At 30.8% G+C, this 26,049-nt stretch overlaps 1 protein-coding gene across 11 annotated transcripts in view; it reads right to left on the reverse strand.

Moving 5' to 3' along the window:
- Positions 1 to 26,049, reverse strand: part of LOC139485046 (protocadherin Fat 1-like) — a 122,755-nt gene that overhangs the window by 38,809 nt on the left and 57,897 nt on the right. For all 11 annotated transcript variants that reach the window (XM_071269151.1, XM_071269154.1, XM_071269150.1 and 8 more), the window contains 5 exons: positions 13,418 to 13,723; positions 12,385 to 12,598; positions 11,731 to 11,870; positions 4,543 to 4,753; positions 3,538 to 3,813 (listed from right to left, as the gene is read on the reverse strand). In XM_071269151.1, the coding sequence (XP_071125252.1) occupies positions 3,538 to 3,813; positions 4,543 to 4,753; positions 11,731 to 11,870; positions 12,385 to 12,598; positions 13,418 to 13,723 (1,147 nt within the window). The remainder of the gene's footprint in view (positions 1 to 3,537; positions 3,814 to 4,542; positions 4,754 to 11,730; positions 11,871 to 12,384; positions 12,599 to 13,417; positions 13,724 to 26,049) is intronic.

Consider the following 26,049-nt stretch of genomic DNA (forward strand, 5'->3'; position numbering starts at 1 on the left):
GTATTGAAGCTTATCTATCTTCATCAATAGCCAAGCATAAAACATTTAGCCTTGAAGAGCTTTCCTTTTTTTACATGAATACAATTTTCATATTGCACCAAAACATTTACAAACTTATTAACTTTGAATTAAAAACATTTTATGGGACACATAAGCAAGAAAATGCAATTTAACATTTCTGCAAATGTATTTAATGGTTAATTTATTTCTATTTCACATGAACAATTTACAATTCTTAAATAGTAACTTTTCATATTTGAATAGGTACCAATTTGTGATATCTGTGAAGTTTATTTTAAAAGTTCTTTAATGGATTTTTCAGTTCCTATTAAACTATAAGATCTATAAAATAGTACATTAATTCATATCTAAAATCTTTTGAAATATAAATATTTGCCCCTAGTTTACAACAAGACATAAATAAATGCTAAATGATTTGAAAAAAAATCACTATTCATAACATGCACCAGAATTTCTTTGCAGTGGCAACTAATTTGTTTTACTTCAATGGATTTCTTCTTTTATTTAAACAAGCTTTAAGTTGTATGACCTAGATGCAAACTGAACAAACAATTTTAAAGATAAAATTTTAAACTATTTTAACTAAACAGATTCATTCCAACATGAAAAAAAATATCCAAAATTTAACAGAAAGATTGGATTGTTGCATTGTATTATATTTATAAGTTAAAGGCACTGTTACACCATGGTTAGGTGACTATAGCAGACTATGCAGTATGGGCTTTGCTCATTGTTGAAGGCCGTACAGTGACCTATAGTTGTTAATTTCTGTGTCATTTTGGTCTCTTGTGGAGAGTTGTCTCATCGGCAATCATACCACATCTTCTTTTTTATAAGCTAAAATCTAATCTTTTTAAAAAAAATCATGGAAAACATGGGAAAAGTATGTGAAAAACTGTATCACTAAAATATGTCTCTTAATAAATATTTTTACTTTTTAATTAATTTGTCAGTGATCCTTTATGGAATAGACATTATTTGAGATTTGTCAAAACACATTCCCCGATCATAAAGATGAAGAATGCCTTTTTTGGAGGTCAAATGTAACCTGTAGTAGATATATGAAAGGTATGTCATACATCTTGTTAAAGTAAGCAACAGTTATATAATTGTTTCATGTCAAAAGACATCTTTCAATATGATATAACCATCTCAGCAAAAAATTCATTAATAGGCAGCATTTTCATAGCCAATTATTTCTCACAATATGCACTACAAAAACACCCATGCACATAATTATTTCTATTTATTTTTACGCTGGATTGATCAAGAATATCTGTGTCTAATGTTTATATCTTACAAAATATGCTTTAATCTTTAACTTTTTTTTATCAGGTTAACAATTCATTTAGCAGAAACCTCCATCAGAGGTAAAAACAGGGTAGTTTCAAACATAAATGTCCTGTTTTTAAAAAAAATTCACAAGCAGCTGTATGAAAATTATGTAAATAAAAAGCTATTTCAAAATAATGCAGCATGTCTTTATAGGTACATAAATGTAACCATAATTATCAATTTCTTGTGTCCTTTTCCCCTACTGAACAAACATGGTTCCTCTTGTACCCTAAGAGGGACATTAATATTCTGTTTGCATCGACTGCAACACACACATTTGATATCCAATCTCCATATAAAATAGAAATTAATGTCCAAGGTTACAATATTGAAAGGAGGTTAGGTAACGTTAACCTTGAAAAAGTACTTCAAAATACAAAAGAAAGACTATTAAATATCTTTTAATAAATACATAATATAATTTCATCTTCCTTTTAAGTATACGTTTGGTTCCGATTTCTCAAAATTGTCATTAAAATCCATGTTTCATCTGACCTTTGTTTGACCTTTCTAAAGAGTGAACAAAAATCTGAGGTCAGATGTGCAGCAGCTGACATAATTAAACATGGCATTAATGCCTTATATAGACCTATAAAGTGTCCAAAGGTCGGCTTACAGTAGCTTTAATGATTGGATTGTGTGATTCTGTGCAATTCAGATGTACAGTACAAGAACTTAATGTCAGGGGTAAAATTGAAACACGGAAAAAAAAATAGTTTGTGAAAGATATACTTGCTTGATGCAGATATTTTCATTTAATTTTTTTCATCAATATATACACAATCTCACTTTCTCTTGTGAAAAATGATTTTTGTCATGCAAAATGTTGATATCAATATGCTTAAGTATATTTGGGTAAAAAGCAATTTATTTTTGGTCAATTTCTATTGGATATTATAGTCCATATTGTGTATACTTAGCCACTTTGCTAAATTTGGGTAAAGATTAATGGCCATGTTTAGTATGATATAAAACCCTTGAACTGTTTAACTAGACTTTAAAGTACTTTTCACTGTCCATCTGTGTAAAATTTTCAATAAATATGTCTTTGAATAGGATAATAAGCATAAAATTAAATTTATAAATAAAGTGCTAGGTGAAAGCCACTTTAAAGTCAAATCATCAAATTCTCATAACTTTAAAATCAATTGTGAAGAATAAACATAATTTCCATTTAACTTCTTAATAAAATATACAAACACAATTAGAATGTGTGAAATAAAAGAGCCTATGTTAGCGTCCACTCTACCATTACCATAAAAGGTAAAGCAGGGGTTTGTGTTTATGAATAAATAATGATTTAATGATAGTTGTTCAAATTTTCTGCTCCTATGACTTTGTCACTTTGTAGACCATTTTGTCCACACCACCTCTGAGGCTAAATTGGGTCTTTTCATTGCATTGAATTTCAATGAACATAAAGTTTGTACTTAAAAAAATCATAAATGAATTATTTAATATCTTTCTAACACAGCTGCCAATTTTGTGATGAAATGACAAATTTAAAATCAATTCCTATGCAAAACATGTTGTCCAAATCTTACGAAACCTGTAGGAACCTCTTTCAGAGGGTTATAAAAATTCACTTAGTACCTATCATTCAATATAAGGTAATAAAACAGTACTCATTCACCTTGTAATCAAAGGAAATTTGATGGTTTTAACCACAAGTACTTTGTACAAGTACTTGATGGTCTCAGATTAGCATGTTGATAACCTCCCAATTAAATATCAATTAAATGTTTGTCATATATTTATAGGGGTACACCAACACATTAACACCCTTCAATGAAGTAATTTAGAAAACATTGGAATGATGTATTCATTCATCAAAATTTTGAAGAGAAATTTAAGAATTTTGTTTATCTTTAAATTAAATCGCTTCCCCCACTACTCTTTTTGAAACTTAAAAGAAAATGACGGTTCATATATTTTATATTAGAAGTGTGATGTATGCAGAAGAGATTAGACTGTAAACCTGGTAACAAATTTGCACCTAACCCATTGAATAAGAAATTTCTGCTTCTAAATATTGTATTACACCAAGTTCCATGTAACTTCAAGTTTTAATAATGAATGCATCACTTTACTGTAGGGTAAAAGCAGGAAAAAACATCATTATAACCATATTAGAGCTGAATGTGTAAGGGGGACACCTTTCAGTCACACTTCTACACCTACCAGATTGAATACTGTAGGCTATCTCAGCATTTTCTCCTTTATCATCATCAAGGGCAATAACTTCCACTACAGATGTCCCTACAGCGGCAGATTCAAATACTCTCCCTTCTATGGTACTGGATAAAAACTTTGGAGCATGGTCGTTATGATCTGTTACGATGACTCTAACCCGTGTAAAGTTACGATTGGATGGGATACCCTGATCTCTAACCATGATAGTCAACTCATGTGTAGAAATCACTTCTCTGTCTAGTTCCTCTTTTACAGTAATCACACCTTAAAAAGAAGACAGAAATCTTAATGACAACAAAACAGTAAAAGGTGTATGAATTTATAAGAAAAATTAACACCAGTTGCTTATGATACTGTAGATTTATCTATTTTGTAGGAACCAATTTTCATGGTTTTAAGAAAATTTTATTTCATGGATATCAATATGTGTTGTTTTAGAAAAAGCCTATAGTAAGCTATTCTTAATACACATGGAAACCAAGTAAATATGCTACAAAATGATGAATAATGAATCTACACTTATGCTTTATGACATTTGTTTTTTTTTATATTCTTATTATGTGAACAAGGGCTGGGGAGCAGCAAAAATATGGTCTCAGAAAAGTGTCAGCAGTGTATCTCATGGTACTTTATTTCTGTATATTGAAATTAAGTTCTGATGACACAACAGACAGTTATATGCACAGGTATAAGTTTATGTGACTTTTATTTTGTATTACTCACCATTGATAATATTTGTGTTGGTAAGATAACGTAAATCATTCAGGATCAACATGACCTTGAAATCTACTTTGACATTATGTAATAGATGTCATAATTTCTAGAGACTTTTATAAACATGTGACTCTTTTATGATCTTCTTCATTCATAAATTATTAAGTATACAAGCTAAATTAAATTTTGTCTTGTAAATGTCTGGAGGTTATCTATAAACAAACATGGAAATAAATCATAATACTGTTACCATGGTTATTCAAAATGACCTTAACCTACCTGTTCTAGAGTCAATGTCAAATTTATTGATGCTGATTTCATTCTCTGCTGCTGTTATGGTGTAGAAAAGACGATTGTTTTCATCCTTGTCAATGGCCGAGACTTTCATTATACTCATGCCGACATCCATGTTTTCAGGAATAGTTGTTTCGTAAGATGGACTGAGAAACAACGGACTGTTATCATTGATGTCTATAACATTGATGTACACCTGAAAAACAAAACATATAACAATCAAAAATTATAAAAGCTTAAATCTTTAGCAAATGGTTTCTTGAGATAAAGAAAATCTATTTCACTATATATTTGGGACATTTTATAAACCATCACAAGGAGATGAAAAGCAGGTCATGGTTTTTTACAGTATACATCTATTATCCATGCAGCATAGGACTGTATGTGCCATAGTAAAAAATGTCTTGTAAAACTATAGTTCTTGTAACTTTAACAACTTACATATAAACAATACCACTATATTTGATATTTTAATGAATGAAGTTTGATAAAAGGTAGAACCAATAAATTTGAAATTTATGATAATATAATAGAAGAAGTTGCGAGGTACATGTCAAGGAGACAACAAAGGTCTACTCTCTTTGTATTTACTTTTTTTGCAAGACGACAACTGATTTAACGGAAAACCTATTGGTAGTACAGTATAATATGCCCACTTAACGTAGCTAAATGGTAAATCATTATAGGATTGGCTGATATGCTATCTATTCAAGTCTAAATAAACTTTCATACAGGATATTTTACTGCACTATTACATACATATCAACATCCCTTAAATCTTTTTTAAATGACCGAAAACTATATGATTTTAATGAAAAACCTTTTACAAATGCATACATCACTTTGCAGACTTTTGGAGACTAGGGAAAAAAGCATGTAATGTTATAAAGACATTAAAATGGTTTAGTTACGTGATTAGAGGTTTTTAACTTTGATATATTTTGGCTTTACGGGTACACTGCAGGTTACATAATTGTATACCCTTGCAACTATAAAGAATATAAATTTGTTTACACTAAACATCATAAGCCGAGCGTTAATTTGTAAGAGCATCGTTATCACCGAGATCTAAAGATCCAATGATGAACTTCGGCCTTACATCATAATAATTTAAATTTCCACATTAACATATTTATTTCCTATCAGACATTTCGTCTTTTGATCCAGAGGAAAAAAGAACCCCATACCCAGTTTATCAATGAGTTCGTGACAAAAAACCTGATTGACCTTTTTCACCTCATCCTGTGAAAACTTATGATGTTTCAGATCTGGCAACACAGAAAGGCATGTTACAAAATATATGTGTATTTAATCAAAACACAGGTCCTGACCCTCAGTCATCAAAGAGGAAAATAAATCCTTCTTTTTGTTTTATAACATTGAGACACAAACTTGATTCCTATATTGACAAACTGTTATCACACAGGCTGGTACAAAAGGTTTCAAAATAAAATCATTCTTTTAATCCGATTTAACCTTAAGAGTACACCCATTTAAAGTACAAATATATACATATTCAAGAAGTGCCTGTCTGTTCAATGAACTTTTAAATAATGGCAACAAATATGTTGAAACTAGAAGAAATTTACATTGTTTCTGCAGGAATGAAATTTTTTTAATTTGAATTTGTTGTTCAGGCATTTTTTCAGTATGTGACATGTCCGAACAAAAATAAAATTATTAGTGGTCATTATTTCTAGTGTCAAGAACCTAAGAAACACCTGCTGGAGTAATTATAGGGCTACCTGAAGCAAAAAATACATAAAAGTAAATACAGGTTAAACCATTTTTCAATGAAATCTACCGGAAAGGCCAGTGACAATGATTGATCAGTAATTTTATAAATAAAACAACCTATTTAAAATCAAATGGAAGATGTGTGGCATTCTCTAGCTTATGCAGCTTATAGATGCATGGTTTCACAATCAATTGAGTCAATATTTAATTAAACATGCCTTATTGATACATTCATTACTGCTAAAGTGCAAACTTTAAAAGAATGTGATCAATAATTATAGAAATCTTGTCCCTTGAATGACTAAGTGTTTGTATCAAATATTTGCTTGTTTTTGCAGTTTTTTTTTCTAGAGGACATGTATAGTTTGCAATGTGCAGACACTTGCCTTTAGTAGAAGACGATAAGTTCATGATGTCCTTTTTGGTATATTGTGATGGTTGATTCAAGTCTCATTATTATACATCTTTTAACTCGTATTGTTATTAGAATGGTTGTTAATAGTTGTTAATGTCAATGTCATTTAGTCTCTTGTGAAGAGTTGTCTCATTGGCAATATTATACCACATCTTCTTATTATTAGCTATCATAACACTGTATCTTTCTCAATTTTCAGAGTTTACAATGACAGCCATTAATTGACCTGTTGAATCGACCCTTTCCATCTGCTATCCAGTAACCAAGACATATATAAGTACCAAAGAACATCACACCCTCAATTTATATACACACATGTATAAACAATTTGTCTTAAGTTATAGCTAAACAATGCCCATTTCAAGTACTATGTAGGTTTTTATTACATACAAATCCTTCAGTACACAGAGGAACATACAATGCAATTTACCCCATGGTGAAATCTGCACAATTTTTTCCATGCCACCCTGAAGTACAGCTTAGATTCAAACTTTTATGTTTCTTCTCAATGAAAACCATGCAAGTTGTTTACCTGAAGGAGCTCGACATGACATATTGGATATATTTAGCTTAGCATGTCATGTTGGATCTTTTTTTTTTAAAGAAAACTGTGGACAGCAGAAAATTGTCAATTTGAAATCTCACAACTGAAATCATACACGTGTTTATCCAATTTCTTGCAATCAAACAATTTTAGTTTTATTTATAATAACAGCAGTTTAAAAAAAATATGCAAGATGTGTTATAATTTGAAATTCAAGCAAATCAAAAGTAAAGTTCCCCCTAGACATGCTGTTTCATTACAAAATACCAGTTGAAACTAAAATAGGTTTACTGGTAGATCTAATAATGTATTGGAAATTGATACTTATGATCAACCTCAATTTCCAAACAGGGAAATCTTGATTATGAATGTTGACTGGATTTCCTAAGGTAATGAATGCATCATGTTTTTTAAAAGCCTTTATTCTATAAAAATTCAGTAATTCAGTTTAGCTGTAAATTAAATTAGGTTGATCTACGTTATTTTATAGAAGCTTCATCTAATTTCATTATAAAATGCCACAATTCCAAAATTCCACACCGTTTTATATTTTTTACAGAGAATTATCATTCTGGTAGGTTTATAGTTGTTTTTCTACTCACTAATAAGTGTTATTTCAAGATTCTATCTTATTTTATTCTCAAGATGAAGCATTATAAGTTCAAATGAGTTAAACTTTATCTGTTTTAATGCTACATCAGTGGCATATTTCTCTCATTTAAAATACATCACTGTAAACCTCAAGTGAAAATCTAACTGCTAATAGATCTAATTTTACTTCCATAAATCTTCACAAAAAAACAGGATACAGTAATGTTTGAAGGTTTTTTTTTTTCAAAGTCGTAATTTTCAACTGATTATTTTTTAAATATACAAATTTTTAAAAGTCTTGAAAGACATGCCACATGCTGAATACTAAGTAGTTCATTTTTCTGTAATTTTAAAATTGTATCAAAACTTTAAATTTTGCATTACAATGCAAAAACTTTTAAAATTTAGCTGACAAATCCATGAAAGTTATAAGTTATACTTTGTATTGCACAAGTATTTAAGCCCTCATTTCAGTATATTTTCTAAAACAATTTATAAAATAAAACTAGATGTGCCAGAATGACGTTCCAACACGAATGGAGCTGAACTAAATTTAAACTTCATTTGTAAGTCATCATTGTTAACTCGCATACCAAAAATCAGCCCAATATCTGAAGGTGTTTAGAAAACAGTCTGTATAATGGTTTGTTGAGGAATGACGGAATTAAAGAATGGAGGAATGGCAGACAAGGGTAAAGATATATGGCCCTGCAACAAAATACTATATGGCCCGACAACTTTGTTGCAGGGCCATAAAAAACGTTTAGATCTCAGATTCTCAGTATTACCTTATATTTTTTACACACCAATTTTTGACTTTAAACTTAAGTAGCAACCATTAACTAGATAGGATCAGTGGCGGATCCAGAACTTTTTCTAAGGGGGACCCGCTGACTGACCTAAAGGGGGGGCCCACTCCAGTCATGCTTCAATGATTCCCTATATAATCAACCAAATTTTTCCCACGAAAGGGGGGCCCGGGCCCCCCCCTGGATCCGCCTATGAGGATTAGAATGCACAAAAGAGGTTAATTATTTCAAAAGATATTTTACTAAAAGGGTAATTTTTCTTCCGATCCCTCCCCCAAGTTGTCCTGAAGTACATGTAACCTGGTAACAAGTCTTGCCTGTCTAATTTTGATATATTGTACAGCCACAATGACAACTATTATAGACAATATCACTCAGAAATGTATGGTGTACCATAGTGCAGGATTGCACTGCACCATCAAATGTCATCTAGATATTTTTGGTGTTACTAATATTCCAAATCCTGGTAAGATATTATCAAATTAATTACCACAATAACTTCCTGACAAGATAAAAGCCTTAGGATTGTTCTTTTGTCACCACCGATAAAACTTGTCTTCTGGATAACACGCCCACACTTTATTGTACCTTTGTTTTAATGCTTTATAAAATATTAATTTTATTAAAGTGTCATGCCATCAAAAATCACTTCAACCTTAGGTGACCTTGGCTGTTTTTCAAATAAATTCTTAAACGGATAGTAGCTACGATTTTCGTTAAAATTACTTTTTTAATCTATATGCCGGATTTTGTACAAAAAGTAAAATAATTATGATTAAAACAATTACTGGTTACGTTCCATTAAGCATTTAGAAGTTTTTTAACGTTTAACACCTACATTTATTTATTATCTATAGATAATAATTCGATGTTAAGCCCAACCCTTATTCATGTGACCTTTACTCGTCAGTTCCCAATGCGCAATCGCACATTGTGCCTCGAAGGGAAAATGGTCGAACGGGAATGTTATCGCGGAAATGGTACGCGAATTAACAGTTTTAGCGAGAAAAGAAACAAAAAAAAGGTGCAGACAAGTTATTGTAAATTAAAAATAAAAAAACGTCGATGAGATCGGTCATTAAAATCACTCGAAACACCTGCGACGCAGGCAAAGTCAAACAAAAGTAGCCGACGGTTTGCGTAATGTTTACATTTCTTAAATTTTCCAGATCACATGAAAAAAAATCTCAACGTGTTCATAATTGTCAAAAATATGTTTATAAATTTACGGGCAGTAATCTCCCACCTTAGAAGAAATTAGAAATCAACTTCCTAAACTTAAGTATTATTCTTCAAGTGTATCCTTCATGGAGGCCCCGATTTAACACACAAACACGTGTATACATTATCGGCATGGTTTGGTCATACAAATGTAATAACAAGTGTATAATATCGCCATTGTTGGAGAATCTTGGGTTGGAATAATATGACGGTATTTGTTATATTTTTTATTTACATAATTTGATAAACGGCGTCAAATATGTACGTTTTATAAGGAGTAATTATCAAATATGTAAGAAAACAAAAAGCACGTGTTCGTATCTATATATATCTTGGTTAGCTCACTCGCTATGTCGGCAAAGTTCGGGAAGTAAACCCGATGCATAATTAATGAGATGAATAGGCACACTACACGATATGAATTATCAATTATTAACACTTCTGTGGTTTATGAAAACATTTTACCGATCTTATTGCTTATATTTAGTACATATCTTTGATTTTAGCAGCTTTAAAACTTGTTCATATTTTTGTCAAAATCGTAGCTACTATCCCTTTAAATTAGGTATTCTTAATTTAGGTACACTGAAATTCTAGCATTTTTTAGTGTCTTTTGCCATGATTTATCAGTAAAATTTGCAATATTTAAATTGATAGGACTAATGTAAATATCTTACACAGTACATTTTTAGTGGGTACTTTTGGAGTTGAAAAAATTAAAGCAACACGCTATAAATTTAATGTGTTCAAAGTTATTTTCTATAATCACTTAACCCGAAATGGATATATGTACCCAAAATACAAACACAGAATTGTTTTAAACTGTATAAAAAATTCCATCTTACAGTCTTTAAAGCATTGATGAAGACCATGAAGAAACCTGGATTAATTAACCAAACACATGGTTTCTTTGTAGTGGTACAAGTAGACAATGAAATATAAGTGTGAATCACTAGAAATTATCTATATGAAGTGGTTCCATACTTAGCTGATTAGTATTTCTGCTTTATTTTATTGTTATGTCCACCTATATGATAACATTTATATTAATCTGGCATTTCAAATCCATCTCTGGGTTATTGTATTATATACAAGTGTAATCAGATGTTGGCAATATCTGAATTTAATTATTGTATTTATAAAAATTACAGTTTTGTTTACATTTCTATAACCTTTTGTAACATAGTAATTCAGGTGTATCAAAAGGTCATCTCTTGTTTGTAGATCCTTGAAAAAAAACTTTTGTAGAATTCTGGGTCACCCCCTTAAGTAATAGGAAATTCAGATTTTTGACATCACTTTCAAAGTACTTGAAATAGGAATCTATGACAAAAGCCAATATCAGACTGTCAGACAGTAGCCAAAAATCAAGACAAATGTACATATAAACCCGAGAGATGGGACGGACACCACAAGATCTGGTCCACTTCAATTCTCTTGAAGTGCATCTTTTAAGATATATTGATATAGGCATTCAAGTTGTCTTTTCTATACTTCCAGTATAAGATGAATTTAAAAGATTTTGTTGATTGGATACTGAAGCGAAGGCAATATTTAGGAGCTGAAATTTATTGTATATATTTGTTATAAAAACCTTAATGTACCTTTTCTGCATTTAAATAAGAAAGAAAACCAAACACATAGCAGGCGAGATAGAAATTGGCCCATTTTAAGTCAAAATATATATATATATGTAAAATATGGCTTTAAAATACAGACTTTACTGGTAGAAAAGAAAATAACTAGGACTTGAAGGCCTATATCAAAATACTTTAAAGTGGCTGAATATTGTAACAGATCTGCTTTAGGTTTACTCATCATGACTATGTTAGAAATCTCTTTGTGACAAGACTTACTGTAGTGAGTGTAACATGTATCCCGTCTGTAACACTGATTGTAAGGTTGTAATGATTCTTCGTCTCCCAGTCTAGTTTTTTAGCCACTAGGAGAGTACCAGACTCAGTCTTTACATCAAATTGATTGTCCTCATCTCCATCTACAATCAAGTAAGATTCTTTTATACATGTATATTTCTATATCATTAACATAAACAGAAAAGGTTCATCATGGACCCTTATCTTAAACCTTTACAGGGTTCAGGGTTTTCTACTCTGTTTATCCAATCAATGGTAAGATGTTAATTCCACTGAGGTTGCCAGTAATTGATAGCTTAAAATTGTATAGAACATTAAATTAAGAATCAAATGCCTTTTCCCTAAACTTGTAATTTTAAAAGCTATTGTTATCTAAACAATTTTTGTTACAATCTGATTGGTTAAAACTGAAGTCAGATCTTCACTACAGCATGTTCTTTTATTTGACTTTTAATTAGACTTTTTGAATTGCTTTGTGTCATTTCCAAATAAAGGTTATTTTAAAGGTATGCATTTATAATCATAATTCAGTTGATGTTAAGAAGATAGTGCTCTTGATAGAAAACCAACTCCCAGTATGAAAACCATTCACATTTAGACCTGTAGATGATGATGCTTAACCTGTAGAGAACCTACCAATAACATGATACCATAGTTTATCAAAGTCAGCATCTGTAGCTTCTATCATTCCAACAAAGCCGCCTATCTCAGCATTCTCCTCTATTTGAAACTTGTAAGTCAACTCTTCAAATACTGGCTGGCTAGCTGATGCTTTTGGTCCCTCGATCACCTCTACCATCACCTTACAAGAGTCTTTCTGTCTGTTGTCTCCACGATCATATGCTCTAACCTATAATATTCAAAGAAAATCATGAATTTCTTATACATGGTTTAATTTGTTCAGACTGAGGCCAGACATACTTATAACATACATTAAAATTCAAAAAGTTTAGTCACATGTAGTTTATATAGTGTTTATTAACTGTTCTGGGAGAATTGCAAAATGCATTCTCAAGTCTGGTGAATTATAAAACTTATAATACAACTACATTTGAAACTTTTATTGAAAAGCCTTAATCACATTTGTTAGATATACAAAAACAAGTGAAAACAAAAATTTAGTCTTGCATTTGAAACATGGACCAGCAATGATACTAAAAATTATAAAACATAATAAAATAGAATGAAAATGTAAATGTATGCTGATAAATTATAAGATTTACTAATTTACATTCTGTATCCATTAATTTGATGGATTGAGGTAAGATTGTATTTTCATGGATACCTGATTTTGTGGACATGCAAGCTTATAGGCCATTTCCATTTTGTTGAACACTAATAATAAATTAACACTAAATAAATTTGATGGCTCCAAAGCCGTTTTCTGACATTGCCTTCATCAGGAATTCTCAAAAACAAAATTTTGAAGGACAGGGATGTGTTAATAGTTGAGGAGTTATATGGTTAAAAGAGACTTGGACTGAAGAATAGCCAAGGTCAACTTTTCCTCAGAGAGTGGCAATATTACTTCTTCAATAATTTATGCTTTTAACCATAAAATCCACAAAATTTGGTATCTATAGATAGGTACTAAATCCAAAATGCATACAGTTTTCGTTAATTTCAATTTCAATTCAAACATAATTGTTACAACATGTTATGTACACACCCTAAAACTATATGATCCAGGCTCAATTTCATCAACATAGATTTGACCACTGGTTTTCTCCACATAGAATTGACTGGCTCTCTTTCCTTGCATCCTGTATGATAACTCAGCATTAAGACCCTCATCTTTGTCCACGGCATATACTCTATAGACAGGATTTTGCTTACTTCCTGTCTTTGGTCGGAGGATTCTAACCTGATGGGAATGGATTTGAAACTCTGGTGCGTTGTCATTTTGGTCCAGGACTTCGACAAGAACTCTTGCTGTAGAGGACAGATTTGGAACTCCATTATCATTGACGGTAACCTGAAAAGATAAAAAGAAACGTTACTTTATTTAGTCTTTACTACATTCATTCAATTACACAATTTTGTTTGAGTCATTTCTAAAATCCGTAACATATACACTATAAAGAACCGTTTGAAGTTTATTTCTATATCATTTCAGTAGATCAATCATGATGTTCCTTTTTAACTAGATTTCAGTAGTAGCATAATAATTATTTATATTTAATTTGAGAAGAATCGTGATGGTTTTTTTCTATCATTTATCTTGGGATTGATGTTGTTACATACTTCATGTTGTGTATTGGTTACTGATGTTTAAGCATTAAGATAGCAAAATATATAAAAAAAAAAAGTTAAACCAGATATATTCTGTTTCTAGTTGTGACAATCCCTGTCTCTTCCTACCTTCATTCATCATTCATCAATTAATTAACCAAACATGACTTCTCAAGGGGGTCTCATTGTGGGGTTCTGATCCAGGATCCTGCTTACTGTTTTGTAAGATTCCCGTATTCCACTTACACTATGTACATAAGCAATTCTCATTTTTTTGTAAATTCCTGTGTCCCACCTAGACTTCATTTCCTGTTTTTCAAGGCACAATAATTCGACTTTCACGTGTCATGCTTACAAAAATATCATAAATCTTGCGTCACGCATAGACCCTGATGAGATCTTAACATGTTGCAAATTACAAGTTTACGTAATTTACAGAAGGATAAGTGTTTTTTGGACTTGTCAACTGTGTTTTCACTGCCATCACTCTTGACTACAGTCCCACCTTTGTAAAGTCCTGTCTTGAAAAATTTCTACTGGGCTAATAAGAATCTCTACTGAGGGCTTATAAGAATCTCTAATGAGGGCAACAAAATATATACAAAATTTTCCATAAAATGATCTTTAGTCCAGTAGCTGCAAAAGTCTATCATGAAGACTGCTTTCCTTTAAAATTTTTGCTTATCATTTTGTGTCTTCTAATTTTTCTCCTCATGTATTTGTGTGTACTTTTCAGACCAAAATACAAAACAAAAACATTCCTAAGTACAATGCTATAAATGTTTTTCCCCCCATCTATAAAATCCTAATCATTCTTGTTAGTTATAAAATTTGACAAGAAAATAAATCTGTACTTGGTTCTATATTAAGCTCTATACATATGATTATAATACATTACTGTTCACTGTTTCAATATAATATAGATTAGCATATGACCTGGGTGGCCTCATAATAATGAATAATGTCAGACTTAAAACAAAATTAAAATTAACGATTCTAAAGACAGGACTAATCATTGAAAGTTAAACTAAATAGTGTACTATTACCATAAGTTAATGGCGTAACGTAGCTAAATCAGGCGTACCATTGTTGTTCTTTCAAAATAAATTAAGTAGTGACCAACTAGAGTTCAAAGTTATAAATATTTGAAGCAAAAGCAAGTGGGTTTCTTATTATAAGATTATCAAAACACCAACAACATTCTTACTTAGGTAGCAACTATTTTACACCAAAAAAAAAAGGGGGGGGGGGTATGGGTTATGAGTCAGAATTTATTTTAGGAAAAAAACATAATGCACCCTTGAAGTTATATCGATCAGGTTGTTCCCTTAAATACTGCAGCTAGCCTCTCATAAATGAAATTATTATACTCAGTATGTACAACAGAGGAATAGAGTCTTTTGTTCCTAGTCATTTCAATATTAATTAATAATAATAATTAGAGGACATTATCTGTTAAAGACTTTTTTTACCATCATTTTACAACACTCTACTAATTTCTGAACCCTAAATAGGTCCATTTATTGCAGCAACCATTGTTATATTGTTTTTACAAATCTGTCATTGAAAATTCAAAATATATACATGATTATATAGTGACTGTTTGTTATTAAACCCCCTTCAGCTGACTTATAATTTTCTGACGCAGGCATTTGCTAAAATCTGCAAATAGATGTATTTTTTTATAATCTTGTAAAAGTTGTGGTAAAAGGACATGTTATTCTATCAAAATAATATAATATATAACAATTGATAATATTTTACAGTTCATAGATTTTAATGTCTTCACACTTGAAATGTGGTTTTGCCACACAAAAACAGGTAAACAGTTTCACGTTAAGTCGATTGATAAAGTTTCTTCCCATTTCCCCTAGCGTCATCAGAATTTTAAACAGCCCATAGCTGTTTTGAACTTTTATCACAAAAAAAAACAAAATAAGAAAAGAAAAGTGAATCATCCAAATTTAATAAAGACTCTATCATGAGCCATTTATTTTATGGCCATTTAAATACAGTTTCTATATTTTACCCCAAAAATCTTTTTGAAAAGCTTTTATTTATTAATAACTGGGTAATCGGCTGGAAATTCAATGCTTTTTATAGCTCTATTAGCACAAACAAGTCTGTTTACAATAATACAGCATACATAATACTATTATGATTGTGAGATCTGGATGTAACTTGGTCAGTGGGATCAATAGGGGCGGTGTATCTCGTTACAGAACTGGGATCAAGGTATTTGTATGACATCTGTCACATAGGCGCCAGGGTCAAGCACCAAAGAATACAATGTAACCCCTCCACTTAAAGGAAAACCTGATCCAAAGACAACAATTCGTAGTTCAACGAACTTTACTTATACCATGAAATGACAATCTCTCATTATGAGATGCCAATTATTAATGATTATTTCAACAATGGCCATTTTTTTTTATTTTCTGTGATGTCAAAGGTTTCATTTATAACAATGACAATTATAAAATTGATTTTTCATTATAAAATTCAGTATATTAAGCCACCAGCTGAGATATATTTGAGATCTTTTTAAATCTATTTTGAATGTTGATTTTTTTCTGTTATTATCAAAGTGTCACATAGAATCCAATTTCAGTCTGAAGCTTTCTTCTCAAACCAATCAATAGTTTTACTCCATTCCCATGCTTAAACACAAGTTTCTTAAATCATAATTCAATGTAGACTAATCTTGACATGCATTCTCCTTGATATAAGAGTTAACAGTAAAAATGTCAGCAATATTTTGTAGAGACTGAATAGTACAGTAGCTCCCATATTATATCTCTCTCTATTTTAGCATGTTTTCCTCTAAGAATTGTTACATGATTTTTTACTATACTTCAATCACTGCTTTATATAATTAAATATATTTGTATATTAAAGGGAGGAAGTGCTTCTTCAAGATTACAACACAAAACAATCCATAGATGGACAAGCAAAAAGTTAGACTTTGTGTTTCCTTATACACTAAAATTTTGTTTTGGACATTAAGAAGACCATGCTTTACATCTTTTTCTTTTTACTCTTTACTTATGGTAAACTCCAAACTTCCAATCTTAGATACTTGGAAACACAGTTACAGTGGTCAGTTATCAGTGACAACTATTGACCATTGCTTAAATAGGAAATAGGATTCCTTACAGTACAAGATAAAATCGTGTCTTTTTCAACGGAGGAAAGATATCAGAATCTTATTACAAAGGATCTGACACTTAATACATCCACTTAAAACACCCTGGTCTACATGAAATTTCACTGAAAAACAAGTCAACAAATTAATAAATGATCTTAAAATCCTGCCAGGCGTCAACATTTAAATCAATCAACATTGTCCAGGACCAAGATATTAAAGCTAATTAGAAAAATTTGTCAATGTCCATTTTCGCCCATTACAATTTTTAGTTATTAGTTATCACAGAAGAGCTGATAGTATCTAACCAACGAGCGGTCAGACTACTCTAACACACACACGATAGATCTCTATATTACAGAGACATAGTTATTCTGGTTTTATAACACTAAGGGACGGAGGTATGTCTCACTGTCAACAGCCTATTGATAGACCAAATGGAAATTTACCATGTAAAATCATCCGATTATTGAATTTCTTCGTCTCGTTGTATGAATTAAATTAGCAAAATTACCAATACTCGAGTTTAATCTTGGTAAATAAAAAATATTCAAATATTTACAGAGAAAAAACTCCATTATAAAATCCAATGTATTGTTAAGTTAACAACTATAAGTTAATAAACTCTTATAGGGGTCATTTATAAATTATAAGCACAGAAGTTGAAGGTGGAACCTTAAGTTGGTATCAGTTTCCCCTTCTCACACAAATTTAAGTCTAAGAAACATGAAAACAAGTTTTTAAGCAAAATCCAGCAACACATAAACACAGAAAAATGACCCTAAACCAAGCCAGCAACTTTCTTTCATCATGACTCTATCTTGTACTTTAAGGGCTTTTCTGTTTGAAATAGTGCATCATTCTCGGACTTCTTCTTCCATTAACTTGCATTCCACCTTTGGTGTATTATCACAAATAAAGCATTCATAAAGTAGTGTAGAATTTTGATTTAACTCTAGTTATCATGATAATGGATGATAAATTGAATAAAATCTAAATATTTAAACAACTTGGTCCAGCATTACAAAATCTCAATGATATGAGACTTGATTTATTTTAACTAAAACCTAAGCTTCCCTTATAAAGTATATACCTCTTTTATGTTATTTTTGGCAAAGTATCTTGCTTTGGTTGTTTGTGTATACAGATTAACATACCAAAATTGATTAAATATGTTTGTAAATGAAATTTCTTACATACATCATACACAAACAGAGTACTAGAATTTCAGCTTTACTATTCAAAAAGAATATTTTACTTGACTTTAATACAATACATAAACATGGGAGGATATCATAGAATTTTTTAACAAGGCTGTCTGCGTTTTCATCTTATAGATAATCCCTTGGACTCGTGTCTTGGGTCCATGCACTTGATACAAAAATTTTAAATCTTTTATAACTTGTTACATTTAAGGAATACAAAAACTTAAGCTTCATTTAAAATGAGATCTGATTCAGTATACAAGCTTGAACTGAGTTAAATAGATGCTTTACAGACAAATCTGATTCACTGAATGCTTTTAAATTACCCCTTCTTTGTGCTGGTACAACCTGACACCCAGTTTTTGTTGCTAAATTTCATCTTTTTTCTTAACTGCTTTACAGAAAATTCACCCAAATGTAAAATTAACTCTAAAGATTCAAGGAGATGAATGAATGCTTTAATTTGGTATCAGTTTTCTTTCTCTGACAAATTACACGGAAACAAGAAAACAGGTCTTCAAGCAACAAAAACATAAACATAGACCAATAAACAAAGTCAATCTCAATCTTTTCCAGATGACCCCTACTGGGACAAAGTTTCAATGATATTTTAGCCCACCTGTCATACCCCTGTGGACACCTATTTAAGGGACAATAAGAAATTTACATTAAGATCTCTATCACTCAGAATGTAACAAGAACCACACAGTATAACTGTTATGATTTAACACAACCTGAAGTACATGTTTAGCTACAGGCAATTCATAACAGTCAGTGAAAAAGATATAAATTAACCATTTATAGCTTAGATAAAAATCTGTCAATATTTACAGAATTAATTATAAAGGTACCACTCAGTGCAATTAAATGTTTATTTGTTTGTTACTTTTTAAAGGCATATAGATGCCAAGAAAATTATGCAGTTAAGTATATCTTCACTACATTATGAGGGTTGTAAAAGGGGACCGGTATGCACATGGACAGACAGGAAATAAATTGGCCAATTATTATGCTAAATTAAAAAAAAAAATGCTGACAATTGTTTCGTTTTTTTTACCAATTTGTAAAAAACACAATGAATAATGATGTCTCAGTTTCAAGCATGAAAAAAACACTTTTTTTACAACCAATTTTACCAGTTATGCTTTCTTTATCAACACTAGCTGCTGATTGACCTTCTATTTGAAATGGTTTTTTTTGCGTTTTGTCATTAATGTTAATGATTTTACATAAAATTTCAATTATGAATATCTTATTCATTATCCACGTAAACTATCAGATGACCAGATGTGCGTAAAAATAATGGACAATGGTATAATGTAAATAAATTATAGTTTTACTGTAGCTGCTGTTACCATATACTCCCCATTAAGTTTGTAACCTCATTTGTATTCAAAATCAACATTGCTTTGTAGCTTTCAGATCACTTCTGCAACTGAGAAATCAGTAAAGTGTGACTTCTCTTGGTAGGATAATTGTAAGATGAAATTAAGTTTATACAACCTGAATAGCAAAATAGTAAGGATTCAGGCAGTTATTTTATATCAAATACATAGAAATGTTCAATTTCCTATATAACATGGTTACATCTAATGGTCACTCCTGCTTTACGTTGCTAGGTAATTTGATTTTCTAAAAGCCTATTACTTTAACACGATGAAGCTTTTCCATATTAAGCCTGCTAATTTGACTATATGATGGTCTCCCATCTTCTATCTTCATGTTTCATTTAGCATTGCTCAGCTCTTGTTGATTGTCTAGATTAATGAGAAGCTTTGCATGACACCTAGAATGACCTTTGGAATAATCATCTTCATGACATGGAATGGGCTTTTCTGCAGATGACAAATGTTTATAATGAATTTAGACACCAGAGGATTTTATCTATGGTTTGATTTTCATTTAGAACAATTGATTTAACTTCTAAGGATTTATACAGTGGTATTTTAATCAAACAATTGACTAATTTGTCCAGTAAACAACCATGTCCGACTGACCAATACATCAAAGCATGTCCATATTTATTTGACCAGATATGACTTTGCTAATGGCTTTTATGGTCATTCGGTCATAAAGCCTGATAATTACCAGGAGTGACCACTACCATATAAACTGGTCAACATGGTCATTATAGCTGTGTAAAATTGTCATAGATGAATAGACATTGAATCAAATTCACAGGATTGAGTCTTGTATAGTATCAATTTGCTGAAAGGGTATCCATAGTTCAAGTCTAATATGACAAGATTTCTATCATTATCACTTTTCATGTTAGGAGATTTAAATGAGAATATGTATTGGGTGGTCAGACAAGGTTAAGATGATTAAGATGAATAGCTTGATACAATATGATGCTGTGTTATTAACTTGAAAATTATTCCATATAGCATAGATATGACTTTGTGTAAACCACTAAGTACATAAAGGGCAAAACAACCATTATTTGTAGCTGATCTTTTACAAGTTTTTATTGACTTAAACTTAAAATTAGTACTGCAAATTTTAACCTGCTAGAGTTTCCTATTTTATAAATGGCATCAGTTCAAATTTGGTTTGGTTTGTTTTGTTAGGATTTTAAAGCCTGTAAGTCTTTCAGCTACAGCTGCTTTTGATGTAAAATATGAAAGTTTTTAGCCAAAAAACAATAAATTTACACATCAAATGACAGAAATTAAACATAACTGATATATTTTTCCTTATATAACTGCACTAAGTTGATGAACAAAAAGGTCAGGGGCTTAACTTTGAAAGTAGTTGACCTACATGCTTGTTCCGTGAAATATTTACATCATTTAATGGTCATCTTAGGGTTTATGTTCATAATCTGACAAGCGTGGGACAGTCTTGGTCATAAAACATACATTATATGTCATATCGCATGTCCATAACTAAGTATTAACGTCACATGTTCTTAACTTTTCTGAATATTTACAAGACAAAGTTGTATCCTTCTTTTTTACTTGAAGACACTTAAGTCCAATCTTAGTTACAATAAAGAGGGAAATGACTCAAGCTTATTACTGATTTATTGATGCACAATGCTAATCTTCTGTTTTCTACTAAAACTGGTCTAAACGTACAGTCCTTAAGTCCATTTCAGGTAGAAGAAGTTCATAGTTCACCTAGAGGTTAACTGTAAACTCTATCAACTAGTGACAATATCAAAAAAGAAAATGTACAGCAACCAGGACATCTGATGATTATGCACAGTATTGGATATCAAATAAACAGTTGTAGCTATGAGCTTTTAAAAATAAAACAATTAGTATGGTACTGAAAGGCACTTTAAGCAACAATCAATTAATTTAAATTCTTCTAAGTGTAGTTGCTGTCAACGCAATTTTTCAATCCTTTATGATTATTTCCGACATTCAGGATTTACTGATCTGAATGCCTATTTCGTGTCTGAAGAAGGTTTAGCCAAAAACGATTAAGAAGTATAAAGTTGTCACATAGGTCCAAATGACAATTAGATTACTAAAGACAGAACTAATTTTCTTCCAATCTAATGATGTCTGGCATTAGACATCTCAGAAAATATTTGATTTGGAATGACACAGAAAAAAAATCAATTTTGATGATGCATCCCTGACCAGAGTCTAAGGCTTTAATAAACTGCACTGGGAATAAGCTCATCTGTTAGAATGAGATCAACAGTTGGTTGAGGAAATACAAGATTTTTTTTCCAATAAAGGGAGTAATAAAAGAAAGATTAAATGTCTGGACAAAGATTTGTACTGGAAAATGGATGATGATGGATGGATAAGGTCAAACTAACACCACAATAAAAGATGTTTTTTTCTGGTTTGTTTTACAGTAAAAGTCTGATTAACATCTTTCAATAAGACTAAGTAAAATTACATATTTGTTTTTTATTCCCCTTAAAGGATGAAGATAACAAAAAAAATGTCAATTTATCAAAGGTTATCTTTGATTTGTTTCAGTGACAAAGTAATACTAGCCTTTTTGTTGAAAACACAATTACACAGTTTTAATAAAAAATGCCAAATGAAATCAAGAAAATACAACCTAAGACTAGACGGAAGTCTTACAGATCTATATTTTACTGGAAAACAAGCAGACAGCCAAGGACTAGATGGCAATCATTCAAATCTGTATTTTACTGGAAAACAAGCAGACAGCCAAGGACTAGACGGAAGTCATTCAAATCTGTATTTTACTGGAAAACAAGCAGACAGCCAAAGCCAGGAAGCACTAACAACCACAGACTATAAAACTTCATTAATTGTGGAGAAAATTAATTATCTATTTTACTTGCAGATTTTCCAGTCATCTATGAAATCAAAGACAAGTATATATGATTTACAGGAACTATGGTTTTGTACTTCCCATATTTTATCACTTCCTCTGCTGTGCATGGTAATTTTATGGATAATTTTATACTGACAGATCTCTGTTTAACAAGCCTTTGTACAAAACTATTTCTGTATATTTATGATGAAAAAAAGATTTACTTTATCCCACTGACCACAGACAATTGACCAGTAATTAAATGTTTAGAATCATGTTCACATCTGCCCCCTGCTTAAAATGACACATTCATATGCTGCTGTCATTTCATTTAGGTCAAAGAGGAACATATCAACCCTGTTAGTAGTCTTCAACCATTATAGGTCTTAGGTTAGGATTCATAAAGTACTAATTTGATAAGAACTCTCATCCATGTGGACCCCAAAAATGCCTTTATTTTATGTCCAAAATTCGAAATTCATGTTTCATAAAGAAAAAAAAAATTCTTCATGCATGATAAAATTGCAAACCCTCAAAAAGCACATGAAAATCCAAAAAATTAAAAGGAAACTGTAATTGTTGTATTAGTTTCAGGATTAATTTACACCCAAAACCACAAAACTCTTTTAACTTCACCATCAAAGAAAACTTATAATTCAGGTGTTAATTAATATTACACTGCAAAAACATATAAAGCAGTTATCAAACTTCAATAAATCACTGAACAGTTATTGGTGTAGCTGTGGAGTCACAGAGACAGGTTTTCCTTTGATGTAATTTGATGCAGATAACATAAAACAACCTAATAAATATCCCCCAAAACATGAACCATCTTACTACAATTAGTAGAAACTTCATCAAAATTTATAATATGTTCCAACATCAAACAAGTTTTAATTGACTAGTTTTGTTTTACACTGGCTGTCTGTAATTCTCATTAATTACTAAACAGAGGTAAAATAGTTTTGCCAAATCTCTGCCAAGACTCTGAGATGTCATCTTTCATATTTAGATGTAATGCTATTCACTTGGAAGATTTATTGTATTGAAGGTAGCGAAATCTCTGTTGGCCATGCATGATCTCTTTGTGGGTGTCAAATAAAACAGTATATATGTGTTGCAATATTTTGATTCTAAATTATTCCTGGGCCATATGGGATAAACTTTCTGCTCTTGACAAAGTGAAGAAAGGTTGAATAAGGAATACTTAGAGTGATGGTACTGTTTGGGGTATCAAACTGATTCACCAAATTGTAGTTGAAGAGACAGTTTTTGGAGAGGTCAACACTATGACAATGTTTCCCTCCGAGTTCAATCCCTGATGGCAGTCGCAGTTATTCTGAGGCAAGGGAAATTATGCTTCAATGTTGCACACTTCAATATCTTACAAGTTATTATTTTTACTCAAAAGGCAAAAAGGTTTCAATATAAGTCATTATTTTTAGACAACCCTGACAATAAATAGTTGTTAGTACAAATTGCAGTATTTTTTGTTGTAACTCAAACCACAGAAAAAATGCTTTAAAACTGGATATAATAATTTTCATAGCACAATGATTAAATTATTTGCATCATACAGCTGTAACTGTTACTGAATTCTCATTTATTGCAATAAAATGTATTTATTAATTGGAAACTTGATCCAGAATTAGTTTTCTTAAGAAGATTAGAAGTCCAACCTATATGATTTAGCTTGTGAATCATGATTATTGATCAACCTACAAAATATACTTAACATCAAAGTTTATCTTATTTGTCGTAATTGGATAGGCCAGAAAAACATCTCCTTTCATCCATATTATACATTTATATAGACTTGGTGGATCAGGGGTTATTCATTCAGACTGTACTTTTAAAATGTTATGATTATTGATGTGTATAAAGTTATTGACTCCACAACCTACAGTTTAAATGGTACAGATTTAGCTAAGCTGAGTAATATCATAGCAGATTTTAAGAAGCTTTAATATTTCTATGAACATTGATAAAAAAACAAGAAACATAATCATCACACACAACAAAGCAAAATTTTCAAAACAAGACTGAGATAGTTTTGTTAGCTTTAAAAACGAATAGTAAATGCTTCAGAGTAGATCCAGCATTCCAGAAAAATTGGAAAGCAATAAATGCCTACTAATTTGTGAATTTTAGTTGTAACGTAAAATAAAAACCCTGACAAGAACAAACTTTCAAAAGTTCTAATCTACAGACAATTTACACAACTATAACTATAAAATCTAAATAAAATATGTCGAGATTTCATGGATATATGAATAATTAGGACTACTATCTATCTATATTTACATGTTCTTAGATCCAATACATAAGATAACTCAGTCCCAAGGTGCCTAAACTCTGTCTGCTTATGACATTTATAACTGGATTACTGAACCTTTTTATACATTTCACATTTTTATTTCTTGTCAGATATTTGTTTTTTAAAGTCATAATATTGTTTTGTTTCTCCTATATCTTATGAATACCAAATCATGCATTTAAAGCTGATAAAAATCAAAATGAGAAATATTTATTATATCAGATTTTACTTGGTTTACAAAATCATACAACTATAACTCATTGAAAACAAGTGTGTTTCCTAAGACTTAAATCTATTAATGAAAGCGGTTATTTTTCAGAGTTTGACTTAATAACACATGTGGTTCGGTCATGCAAAACTTAATTTTTCCAGAAGCGACTTTAAGACAGCTATTTAAGCTTACTGTAATGAAGATACTTTGCATAGACAAAGTTTTAAATGCATCTTGTTTTTTTTGTTTTTTTTGTAAATTGGATGACATCAATAAAGGCCAAATTACAACGATATACTGATTTTTTTGTTTCTGTTCTCTTAAAAAACATCTTTCAATTCTAACACCTCTATATGCTTTCCTTTGAAAGTCTAAAAAAATCTTTTTTTTTCATTAATTATTTTTCGACCTCATATCATTTTCATTCTGTTGGGCAGAATTAATTATTTTTGAATCAATTTGTTCTCCTAGCAAAATAGTATTTATCAGGCTATATACTACTGCTATGGAAGCTTATTTATCATAGCCTAGAAACACTGGAAACAGACCTATCAAATTTCATAGAAATCAGTCAAACAGTGCTGTTCATCTTAATCTAACCTCTCTTTGACAGTTCAAAAGTTCTTAATTCTCAACACAGTCAGACTTAAAAAATTGTTTTGTAATCTAAGACGATTATTGCTTATGTAAAATCTGATTATAATTAAGATCAAATCTATTTCTTGTACCAAAATATCAAATATTAAATCTGTTTTTTTATAATCTTTGTTGATAAAATAAACCTTATTCAACTTGTTTAATGATAAAACATATTTTTTGTCATGTCAAAATGACATGGTAGTGCAATTTTTATAGATATGTGTAACAGGTATTGCATCAAATATCCTTGGGGAATTTTGAGGGACAAATCTAAGTGATAAAATAAGGCATTTTCGTCTCT

The sequence above is a fragment of the Mytilus edulis genome, chromosome 8, assembly GCF_963676685.1.
Source record: "Mytilus edulis chromosome 8, xbMytEdul2.2, whole genome shotgun sequence".
In the NCBI taxonomy this organism is placed as follows: domain Eukaryota; kingdom Metazoa; phylum Mollusca; class Bivalvia; order Mytilida; family Mytilidae; genus Mytilus; species Mytilus edulis.